The sequence below is a fragment of the Bos mutus genome, chromosome 21, assembly GCF_027580195.1.
Source record: "Bos mutus isolate GX-2022 chromosome 21, NWIPB_WYAK_1.1, whole genome shotgun sequence".
In the NCBI taxonomy this organism is placed as follows: Eukaryota; Metazoa; Chordata; class Mammalia; order Artiodactyla; family Bovidae; genus Bos; species Bos mutus.
Genome location: NC_091637.1, coordinates 26,393,676 through 26,405,865, shown reverse-complemented (window position 1 = coordinate 26,405,865; position 12,190 = coordinate 26,393,676). Strand labels below are relative to the sequence as shown.

At 44.3% G+C, this 12,190-nt stretch overlaps 1 protein-coding gene across 1 annotated transcript in view; it reads left to right on the top strand.

The window, feature by feature from the left end:
• Positions 1–12,190, top strand: part of TMC3 (transmembrane channel like 3) — a 53,331-nt gene that overhangs the window by 29,126 nt on the left and 12,015 nt on the right. Inside the window, exons 13-18 of the mRNA XM_005889741.2 lie at positions 1,557–1,802; positions 3,135–3,263; positions 3,526–3,593; positions 7,725–7,853; positions 9,337–9,447; positions 11,520–11,645. Of these exons, the coding sequence (XP_005889803.1) occupies positions 1,557–1,802; positions 3,135–3,263; positions 3,526–3,593; positions 7,725–7,853; positions 9,337–9,447; positions 11,520–11,645 (809 nt within the window). The remainder of the gene's footprint in view (positions 1–1,556; positions 1,803–3,134; positions 3,264–3,525; positions 3,594–7,724; positions 7,854–9,336; positions 9,448–11,519; positions 11,646–12,190) is intronic.

Genomic DNA, 12,190 nt, shown 5'->3' with positions numbered 1-12,190 from the left:
TCCTGGTCGGCTACAGTCCATGGGGTTGCAAAAGAGTTGTACATAACTGAAGTGACTTAGCATGAAGCATGTATACAAATATACATACATATGCATACATACACACAAACACATGTACACATATACACACAAGTACACAGAGAGACATACATATACACATGCACACATATACACATAATACATACATATATATATATACACACACACACACACACAATCACACATATACACACACACATACAGGGCCATCATCAGTATTGTCAGCATTACTGCTTGTACTTGCAGTCCATTCTTCATTTTGGAAATTCAATTCAGTTGTGGTCTTCTCAACATAAGGATGGGAAAATTAGTCCCATTTCCAAGATAGAGAAAGTGAGGCCAGAATTGATGGCTAGTCACTGATAAGTGCTAGAATGAGAATCTGGGTTTCCCGACTGTCTTTCCCGGAATTCCACCAGGAAAGGCTATCAACAGCTCTGGTAAGTGATCCCGGGAGGATTGCAGGCTATGTGACTCACTCAGAAAATCAGGAGAATATAAACATCTTATGGAGAACAGTTCAGAGCAGCCCCACTCCCAATACCCACCAGGGGATCCACTCCCAGCCTAGGGTAGGTTTGGAGTTCATGTTAAACCTGATCCACCTGTGAGAATATCCCAAAGGGCAGGGGGAGGAGAGGCAGGGAAGAGGAGGTTTCTTAGGGTTGTTTATATAAGCCATATCTGACTAACATCAAATCCTGTGGCTTGTAAGACAGCAGAGGCCATGGGGAGTAATGGTTCTGCATCAGGGCTTTGGTGTTGCAAAGACTGGGTCCCTACCTGCCACCTACTAGCATCTTACTTCATCTAGCTGAGCTCATCTCATCTATCACACCCATTCCTAGTACGAAGCACTCACCTCATCTATCACATATCCTATCTATCACATGGAATAATCATTCTTACCTGACCCTCTCATGAGAATGAGAAATAGAACAGACTATAACCTAGGACAGCCTCTGACACTTACTAGTGACCAATAAATACTATTCAATTACAATGTCCATTCCTGGACCCTTTCTAGTCAAGTGGTTATCAACCAAGCTAGAGAGAGTGGGAGAGTGAGAAAGACAGAGAGATGGAGACAGAAACAGAGATACAGAAAGAGATTATTCCCAAGCATTGCAATGATACCCTTGGTGTTCATGATAGATTGTTACTTACAAATACAGTAAGTCCCCTACATATGAACCTTCAAGTTGCATACTTTCAAAGATGTGAACATGCTATTGTGTGCTAGCTAAATTGTAACTGTACTACTGTACTTTTCAAGGTCTTGTACTGTAAGAATAAAAATGTTTTGTTTATTTTTGGGGTCTGTTTTTTAATGTATTATTTGTGTGAAAAGTATTATAAACCTATGACGGTACAGTACTATACAGCAGATTGTGTTTGTTGGGTACCTAGGCTGACTTTGTTGGACTTATGAACACAATCTCAGAACTGAACTCGTTCACATGTTGGGAACTAACTGTAACTGAGCAACTTCTTTTCTTCCTTCCCTCTGTCTGCAGGAAGCTGCTCCCCAAAATAGCACAAGTCACTGGATAGATTCTACCGTCTTCTTTGCCACCAGGGCAGCCCCCGGAGAAGAGAGATGGTCCACACTTGGGCCTGGAATAGGGCTCAGGAGAAACAGCACGTGGGCCTCGGAAGAGGCCAACATTCCAACTTACATCTCACCTCTCTCAGGAGCCAACAAGACCACGGTCTCCACCCGGAGTCCACAAGACCAATGCTGGGAGACCTATGTTGGACAGGTAGGTTGCTGTCCTTTACAAAACCCTTTTGAGTCGATTTCATCTAGCAACTCTCTGACTGCCATTATGCCTCTTTTATAGAAAAGAAAAATAAGTTCATTGGGGGTTTAAGATTGCCCAGGTCTCAAAACAAATAATAATAACCAGTGTAAAGACTCTTGCAGTATTAACCATGTGCTTGGCCCTGTTGCAAGTGCTTAGTCTAGAATTTTATTGTTATCATCCTTAGAACCAGAGATAAGGAAATTGAAGCACAGAGGTTAAGTAACTTACCCACATGACAGATAGTTAAGGGGCTTCCTTGATGGCTTAGCGGTAAAGAATCCTCCTGCAATGCAGGAGACACAGGAGACCTGGGTTTGATCCCTGGATCAGGAAGATCCCCTGTAGGAGGAAATGGCGACTCACTCCAGTATTCTTGCCTGGAAAATCCCATGGACAGAGGAAGCTGGCGGGCTATAGTCCATGGGGTCACAAAGAGTTGAACACGACTGAGCATGCACACATGTAAAAGCAGAGTGATACCCCAAATGCAGGCATCTGCTCCAAACTCTGTGCTCTGAGCCCATCTGCCTCACATTTGCTCTATTGTCTTGTGTAGAGAATCTCACTCCCTAGGTATCATCCCATAATCATGCCTCAAGTGGTCTCCTATTAAATGGCTCCGAATCATAGATTTTTTTTTTCCTGGTTTGGTGTAATGCCGGCCTCAAATATAAAAATTCAAATGAACAATTTTTTTTAAACATTTTTTTGATGTGGACCATTTTTTAGTCTTCCCACTTTGGGGCTTCCCAGGTGGCCCAGTGGTAAACAATCAGCCTGTCAAGGCAGGGAAACACAGGTTCCATCCCTGGGTTGAGAAAATCCCCTGGAGAAGGAGATGGCAACCCACTCCAGTATTCCTGCCTGGAAAATTCATGGACAGAGGAGCCTGGCAGGCTACAGTTCATGGAGTCATAAAGAGTCAGACATGACTGAACACACACATGCACAATTTTTTAGTCTTTATTGAATTTGTTTTATGTTTTACAATATTAGTTCTGATCTACATTTTGGTTTTTTGGCCCCGAGGCATGTGAGATTTTAGCTCCCCAACCAAGGATCTAACCTGGCCTCCCTGAATTGGAATGTGAAGTCTATACCACTGAACACCAGGGAAGTCCCCAGATGAACAAATATTTATTGAGCGCCCATTGTGTGCCAAAAATGAAGTCACCCTGGCTCAGTGGTTCATGTCACGGAAATGAACAGAGATGGGAGGATCCTGATGAGGAAGTGGCCGTGGGGAGGGCTGGGCATGGTGACATGCAAGGATGCCTTGTGTTTCAGGAGATGCTGAAGCTGTCCATCATTGACATGCTCTTCACCGTGGCCAGCATTCTGCTCATAGACTTCTTCCGAGGACTTTTCGTTAGGTACTTAAGTGACTACTGGTGCTGGGACCTGGAGAGCAAGTTTGTAAGTAAGATGCTGCTGGATCCACCCTTTCCTGATGGCCAGGCTGGGAAACTGACATGTCTGAGAGAAAACATGTAAGGGACGAGAGAAAGGATGTACAAAACTAAGTTTCCATTTCTTTTTTTTTTCCCCATTCACTATTTTCTGGGATGGCCACACAGATGGTGGGAGCAAAGAATTTTATGAATGTTATTATAATAAACTGGTTTACACAAAGAACTTTGGAATGTTTTTTAATGCAGAAGTTCATTTTCCCTTGTAGCCTGAATACGGGGAATTCAAAATTGCAGAAAACGTGTTACATTTAGTCTACAACCAAGGAATGATTTGGTATGTATCAAAGCTTCTTCCTGCCTGTGCTCACATCTAAATGTGGGCTGAGATTTTAATTTACTTGGACTGAATGGGGTGTGACCATAGTAAACACAGTCATAAGAATTAGGAAAGGACATAAACAGTTTATAACTGAAGGATTTCATATGAATAGTCATTTCAGTAATGGTTTTTGAAGCATTTTGTGGAAAGGAATGATGAAGGAAATAGTCCATTTTTAGACCACTATCAGTTCAATTCAGTTCAGTCGCTCAGTCCTGTCCGACTCTTTGTGACCCCATGAATTGCAGCACGCCAGGCCTTCCTGTCCATCACCAACTCCTGGAGTTCACTCAAACTCACATCCATCGAGTCAGTGATGCCATCCAGCCATCTCATCCTCTGTTGTCCCCTTTTCCTCCTGCCCCCAATTCCTCCCAGCATCAGAGTCTTTTCCAATGAGTCAACCCTTTGCATGAGGTGGCCAAAGTACTGGAGTTTCAACTTTAGCATCATTCTTTCCAAAGAACACCCAGGGTTGATCTCCTTCAGAATGGACTGGTTGGATCTCCTTGCAGTCCAAGGGACTCTCAAGAGTCTTCTCCAACACCACAGTTCAAAAGCACCAATTCTTCGGTGCTCATCTTTCTTCACAGTCCAACTCTCACATGCATACATGACCACTGGAAAAACCATAGCCTTGACTAGACGGAACTTTGTTGTCAAAGTAATGTCTCTGCTTTTCAATATGCTATCTAGGTTGATTATAACTTTCCTTCCAAGGAGTAAGCATCTTTTAATTTCATGGCTGCAATCACCATCTGCAGTGATTTTGGAGCCCCAAAAAATAAAGTCTGACATTGTTTCCACTGTTTCCCCATCTATTTCCCATGAAGTGATGGGACCGGATGCTATGATCTTCGTTTTCTGAATGTTGAGCTTTAAGCCAACTTTTTCACTCTCCACTTTCACTTTCATCAAGAGGCTTTTTAGTTCCTCTTCACTTTCTGCCATAAGGGTGGTGTCATCTGCATATCTGAGGTTATTGATATTTCTCCCGGCAGTCTTGATTCCAGCTTGTGCTTCTTCCAGCCCAGCGTTTCTCATGATGTACTCTGCATATAAGTTAAATAAGCAGGGTGACAATATACAGCCTTGACGCACTCCTTTTCCTATTTGGAACCAGTTTGTTGTTCCATGTCCAGTTCAACCACTATCAGTCCCTACAAAACAAATAAGCAAACAAAACTGCATAAGAACCAAGAACCAGTAGAATAAACTTTTGGGGAAGGTGGGGCTGGTGGCAGGGGGAGGCTAGGAGGAGTGGCTGCTGACCCCTCAGGGGGACTTCCTCCAGTAGCTGTATCACAGAGGAGAGCTTGCCCTCAGCACCCCACTCTCCTTTCATATTTTTTTGAGAATACTTATTCATTTATTTATTTATTGGCTGTCCTGGGTCTTGGTTGCTTTCGCAGCCTTTCTGTAGTTGCAGTGAGTGGGGCTACTCTTTATTGAGGTACATGGGCTTCTCACTGTGGTGGCTTCTCTTGTTGTGGAGCATGGGTTTTATAGCACAGATTCAGTTGCAGTGCATGGGCTTAGTTGGTTCAAAGCTTGTGGGATCTTCCCGGACCAAACAGGGACACAGAACCTTCCCGGACTGAACTTGTGTCCTCTGCACTGACAGGTGGATTCTTACCCACTGTGCTACCAGGGAAGTCCTCTCGTTTCATCTTTTCACTAAGCGCAGGTGCACGACCATCCATCCGCTGGATAGACAGACCCATTCTAGGGAAAGCTGCTCACCCAGGGCAACTCCCAGACATGGCAATCATGTTCATAAAGATGCTGAAGGCTGGAAGGGATCATCTGATCCGCATGGACAGGTGTGTCCCTGGGGGCATGGTGGAGAGCTCCCTAATCATTCCTTCACCTCTGGCTTTCCCTCCTGGACCCCCTAAAGTGCTCTCTGTTAAAATACAAGCAAACAAAGAAAAGGAAGAAGTGCCTGAATGTCCCACACATTCACAAGACACAATCTCTTCTCATCATACAGTAAAATGCAGGAGAAATAGAGAATCAAGTAATACTCCTTTATTCAAATTCTGTGTTCTTGGGACTTCCCCGATGGTCTGGCGGCTATGACTCCAAGCTCCCAATGCAGGGGGCCTGGACTCAATCCCTGGTCAGAGAACTAGATCCCGAGTGTCACTACTAAGACCCGGTGCAGCCAAATAAATATTTTTTTAAAAAGATATCATTGCAAGAAAAAAAATTAATTCTGTGTTCTTATAGTCCACTTATTTTGAAAAATATTTTCATAAATATAGTATTAAAATAATACATAACATTTATTTAACATTTGCAAGATACTGGGCACTTTTTTTTTTACCTATAATAATTGGTTAAATCCTTATAGAGACCCTGTGAGGTAATTAGTATTTTCTTCTTCATTTTAATATGAGGAAACTAAAGAAAAGAGAAGCCAAGTGTGTTGCCTCACATCACATAGACAGTGATCTTTTTGCCTGATGTGAGAAACCAAAAGTTTTTTCTTAGAGTTTTACTTATCAAACGTATCCTTGTATCTATATTTATCTTCCTGCTGCTAAATCCAAATTTGACAAGTATTGTATTGAATGAGCATCTAGTACAAGCAGATTAGCCTTAAGTCAGAAGTTCTGGGTTTCATTCCCTATTTGGCACTTATTTGCAGGGTAATTGTATCTCTGTTTCCCTGGTATTTTATTCCAGGCCTGTCATTCCCAAAAGCACTCAATTTGGTTGATATAGGTCACCCTCTTATTATTAGCCTTTGAGCAAATTACCTAATTTTCCCAGACCCAACTTTGGATACTAACCCCTCCTTTTATTTTATTTTTATATTAATATGCTTGTTTATTTTTATTTTTGACTGTGTTGGGTCTTCATTGCTATGTGTGGTCTTCTTTCTAATTGCAGCATGAGGGCTTAGTTGTCGCTTAGCATGTGGGATCTTAGTTTCCCAACCAGGGATTGAACTCATGTCCCCTACAGTGGAAGGCAGATTCTTAACCACTGGACCACCAGAGAAGTCCCTACTCCCCCTCTATGATTGCAGAAGGTTAAATGGGCCAAAATGTGTGAGGATGCACAGCCCAAGATGCAACAAAAGTAGCTGTGCTGCACATATGTTGATGGAAACTGAAAGTCAATAACTGATTAATGTAGCCCTCACCATGCATGCTTAGATGCTTAGTCGCTTCAGTTGTGTCCAACTCTTTGCGACTCCATGTAGCCCAACCAGGCTCCTCTGTCCATGGGATTCTCCAGGCAAGAATACTGGAGTGGGTGGCCATGCCCTCCTCCAGGGGATCTTCCTGACCCAGGGATTGAACCCACATATCCTGCATCTCCTGCTTTGCAGGCAGGAGACACCAGGGAAACCCTAGCCCTCACCAAAGATAGGCAAAATCTAGAGCCTACTCAGAATCATAGTTATCCACTGTTTGTATCTTGACCAGAAGAGGGTCTTTCCCTTGCTAACTGTGAAAAGACACTTAGCATTCCTGTGTCAAGAGAATTTTTTTTAGGCCATGCTGTGCAGCATGTGAATGGCACCCCACTCCAGTACTCTTGCCTGGAAAATCCCATGGACGGAGGAGCCTGGTGGGCTGCAGTCCATGGGGTTGCTACGAGTCGGACACAATTGAGCGACTTCACTTTCACTTTTCACTTTCATGCATTGGAGAAGGAAATGGCAACCCAATCCAGTGTTCTTGCCTGGAGAATCCCAGGGACGGGGGAGCCTGGTGGGCTGCCATCTATGGGGTTGCACAGAGTCGGACACTACTGAATCGACTTAGCAGCAGCAGCAGCAGTGCATCATGTGGGATCTTAGTTCCCCAACCAGGGATGGAACCTGTGCCCTCTACATTGGGAGCTTGCAGTCTTAACCACTGGACCACCAGAGAAGTCCTTTCTGGTTTTTTCTTAAAAGGCTATTTTAAAATAGGCTCTCAGCTCATCCACAGAAGTGACTAGTCTTATTCCCAGAAGGTGGAGGTTTTGGATCTCAGATTTCCAGGGGCTTCCTCAGTTATTTAAGCACAGAGTACACATCTTGAATGTGGAGAACAGAAGCTAACTGGCCTCCCCTTGTGGTTTCAGGATGGGAGCCTTCTTCTCCCCATGTCTCCCTGCCTTCAACGTCCTCAAACTCATTGGGCTCATGTACCTGCGCAGCTGGGCCGTGCTGACCTGCAATGCACCGCACCAGCAAGTCTTCCGGGCCTCCAGGTCAGTGAGTGGAGAGAACTCACATCAACCACACTTGCCTTATCCAGGGGGGTCTCCCCAGCTCTCTGCCTGTCAAAATCTTGTTCACCCTCCATTTGCATTTTCTCCCTGAAGCCGTTGCCAGTGCCCACTGCTCCCCTCCACCCCGAACTTGGAAGGAATCACGACTCTTCTTTAAGCTCATGACACTTCCTTTACAACTTTTTCCTGAAGTTTAATCATCATCAGTGTCACTCACTCAGTCATGGCCGACTCCTCATGGACTATAGCCCGCCAGGCTCCTCTGTCCATGGAATTCTCCAGGCAAGAATACTGGAGTGGGTTGCCATTCCCTTCTCCAGGGCATCTTCCCAACTCAGATTGAACCCAGGTCTTCTGCATTGAAGACAGATTCTTTACCGTCTGAACTTTCTCAGCTCCTATATATATATATATATATTTATACATATTTATATGTATATATACATTTTATATAAAATGTGTGGGCTTCCTGCATGGCACTAGTGGTAAAGAACCTGCCAGCCAATGCAGGAAACATAAGAGACACAGGTTTGATCCCTGGGTTGGGAAGATTTCCTGGAGTAGGGCGCTGTAACCCACTCCAGTATTCTTGCCTGGGAAATCCCATAGACAGAGGAGCCTGGTGGGCTATGGTCCATAGGGTTTCACAGAGTTGGACACAATTGAAGCGACTTAGCATGCATGTGTAAAGAATGTGTGTGCATAAATAGAGAAAGGCTTCACAGATTAATACTCACCTACTTACTACATTCTAAGTGGCCCGATATTTTCTTTATTCTTCTAGTCAGTCTATTTCATTAGAGAGAGCGTGCTGTCTGAGAATCTGTAGGTGGACAGATCACCAAAGAGACCTGCACTGTCCTCAGGGGAAGCCTGAGTGGCCGAGCTTTCAGATAATAACTTAGGATCCAGGGCCCAGGGCTTAATCAGGCGGAACTATTTTTCACCCTGAGAAGCTAGGAGCAGAGCAGATGAAAGGCTGAAAGACACATCCAAGCGAGAGAGTTAAGAACCACAATGAAGGAGTCACACCATCCTCAGACATAGGGGACAAGCTCAAGGCTGGGGACTAGACAGGGAATCACTACTTAAGGACTCAGGTGGGTGGGACAAAGGTTCTAAGATTTTTTCCATGAATTAGGTTTACTGGCCATGTGGTCACCCCTCTCTTGGTTTGAGGTGGACAGGTGCTCAGAAAGTGTTTAGTAGATGAGCAGGTTGGGCTGGGTGATCACTAATTTCCTTGGAGTATCCATTTCTAGTTTGCTAAATTGCCTGTGACCCTGTGACAGACCCTTTCCTTAGCAGTGATGGGAGGAGGATATTTTTCTGTTTCCAGAGAGTTAGGGCTACAGTTTCTGTGTTGATGTTTTGGGGGGCAGGAGAGGTGGGGTGATACATACGCACCAGTGGCAGCTGGCCAGGGAACGAACTCAACACCTGGCACTTGTTTTCTTTGCAGATCCAACAATTTCTACTTGGCAATGCTCCTGTTTATGCTCTTCCTGTGCATGCTGCCAACCATTTTTGCTATTGTCCGGTACAAACCATCTTTAAATTGTGGACCATTCAGGTAAGTCAGGGCTTCCCAGGTGGCGCTAGTGGTAAAGAACCTGCCTGCCAATGCAAGATAAGTAAGAGACTTGGGTCAGATCCCTGGGTAGGGAAGACTCTCTGGCATAGGAAATGGCATCCTACTACAGTATTCTTGCCATTAATAGAGGAGCATCCCATGGACAGAGGAGCCTGGAGGGCTACAGTCCCTGGGGTCTCAGAAGAGTTGAACATGACTGAGCATGCACGCACAGGTAAGTTATTTTAGTTTATTTGGCTCTGCCTGGAGCTACTGACAGCAGAAGGGAAAGGACTCCTGTATTGAACTGAATTCTCCTGGCTCACAAAGCAGGTCAACAGCAGAGAGAGACTGCAAATTCATGTCTTTTAAATCCATGACCAGTGTTCTTCACTTGCTAAGCCAGCTGCCCTCAAATATGATCATCTTTGTGCTCATCTTTAAAAGATACAGCCCACTTAAAATCAAAATGGGGAAAGGCATTGCTAGAACTCAGAAAGATTTTACTAAAAGATTGTCCACGTCACTTTAAAAAAAAAAGATATTTTTGATGTGGACCATTTTTGAAGTCTTTATTGAATTTGTTACAACATTACTTCTGTTTTTTATGCTTTGGTTTTTTGGCCATGAGGCACGTAGGATCCTAGCTCCCTGACCAGGGATCAAACCCACACTCTCTGCATTGGAAGCATGGAGTCTTAACCACTGGGGGGCCAGGGAAGTCCCTAGTGTCACTTTTGATTCTACACTTATCTAGCTGCATCAAGACAGAAGTCCCTAGAGGTATCTCCATCTAGGATTTGCTTTCAGTTAGGGTTTTTTGATTTTTTTTAATTTTATTTTTTGGCTGTGCAGCTTATGGGATTTTAGTTCCCCCACCAGGGATCAAACCCACGCCCCCTGCATTGGAAGCATGGAGTCAACCACTGGACCACTGAGGAAATCCCATTTAAGTCAGTTTTGATACATTTATGTAACATTTAGAGTCTGTCTTTGTAAACCTTATACACACACCAGTTCAGTTCAGTTCAGTCGCTCAGTCGTGTCTGACTCTTTGCGACCCCATGAATTGCAGCACGCCAGGCCTCCTGTCCATCACCATCTCCTGGAGTTCACTCAAACTCACGTCCATCGAGTCGGTGATGCCATCCAGCCATCTCATCCTCTGTCGTCCCCTTCTCCTCTTGCCCCCAATCCCTCCCAGCATCAGAGTCTTTTCCAATGAGTCAACTCTTTGCATGAGGTGGCCAAAGTCCTGGAGTTTCAGCTTTAGCATCATTCTTTCCCAAGAACACCCAGGGTTGATCTCCTTCAGAATGGACTGGTTGGATCTCCTTGCAGTCCAAGGGACTCTCAAGAGTCTTCTCCAACACCACAGTTCAAAAGCACCAATTCTTCGGTGCTCATCTTTCTTCACAGTCCAACTCTCACATCCATACATGACCACTGGAAAAACCATAGCCTTGACTAGACGGACCTTTGTTGGCAAAGTAATATCTCTGCTTTTGAATATGCTATATAGGTTGGTCATAACTTTTCTTCCAAGGAGTAAGCGTCTTTTAATTTCATGGCTGCAATCACCATCTGCAGTGATTTTGGAGCCCAAAAAGATAAAGTCTGACACTGTTTCCCCATCTATTTCCCATGAAGTGATGCGACCAGATGCCATGATCTTCGTTTTCTGAATGTTGAGCTTTAAGCCAACTTTTTCACTCTCCACGTTCACTTTCTTCAAGAGGCTTTTGAGTTCCTCTTCACTTTCTGCCATAAGGGTGGTGTCATCTGCATATCTGAGGTTATTGATATTTCTCCGGGCAATCTTGATTCATACCCCCATGTAATTATTGACCTCATCTTCAAGTCTACATGTTAATCAAATGAATACTTCAGACGGTATCATCTTAGGAACCTTACATATCATCCACATTCATCAGATACTTACTTAAGCTGTGAAACTGACTTGGGGATTGGACTCTAGCCAACTAGTTCCCCTGCCTCCTTTTTTTTAATGGCTCACAGGATCCTTCTGCCAAAAGCAATATAATCTGGAATTATGGTTTTCTTTCTCACAGTGGACAAGAGAAAATTTATGACATCGTGTCAGAAACCATTGAGAAGGACTTTCCCACGTGGTTTGGCTCTGTGATTGGGTATATCAGTAGCCCTGTGGTCATCCTGCCAGCCGTACTGCTACTTTTGTGAGTACTTTCCTGCCAGTTCTGGGGGGACTTCTATGTGTTTGGCCAACAAGAAAATCACTGCTTCCCAGTAAGAGTATAAATTCAGTGAGTTCATTCAAAAGTCACTTAGGAGCCTGATGATCTGAGCTGGAACACTGAATCCCATGGGGACCAGGGAGGCAGAGCATGATGGATTCATCACCAGGATTTGAGCCATTGCTGTGGCCATTATCATGGGGTTTAGTGTCATTATCATTATTTTACTTTCCAGAGGTTTACTCTCAACATGGAATTTTATAGTGCAGCTCAGTAGTGTCTGTTTTGACTTAAAGGGAAAAGAACATCAAATAGTGGATCCAAGATTCCTGGCATGCTGCACTGTAAATGCCTCACCCATCTTCACTCCTTCCTTACTGTTGTCACCTGTGAAGAATTTCAGGTCCACGGAGGTGGCTTTGAAAATCAGGAGAGAGAAAAGGAATGCCGCCCCTTCCTGGTGCTCACCAGTCTGAGAACTCGCTGATACCTTTTGTCCTCAGAGGGTGGGCTGGGGTGGGAGTGGG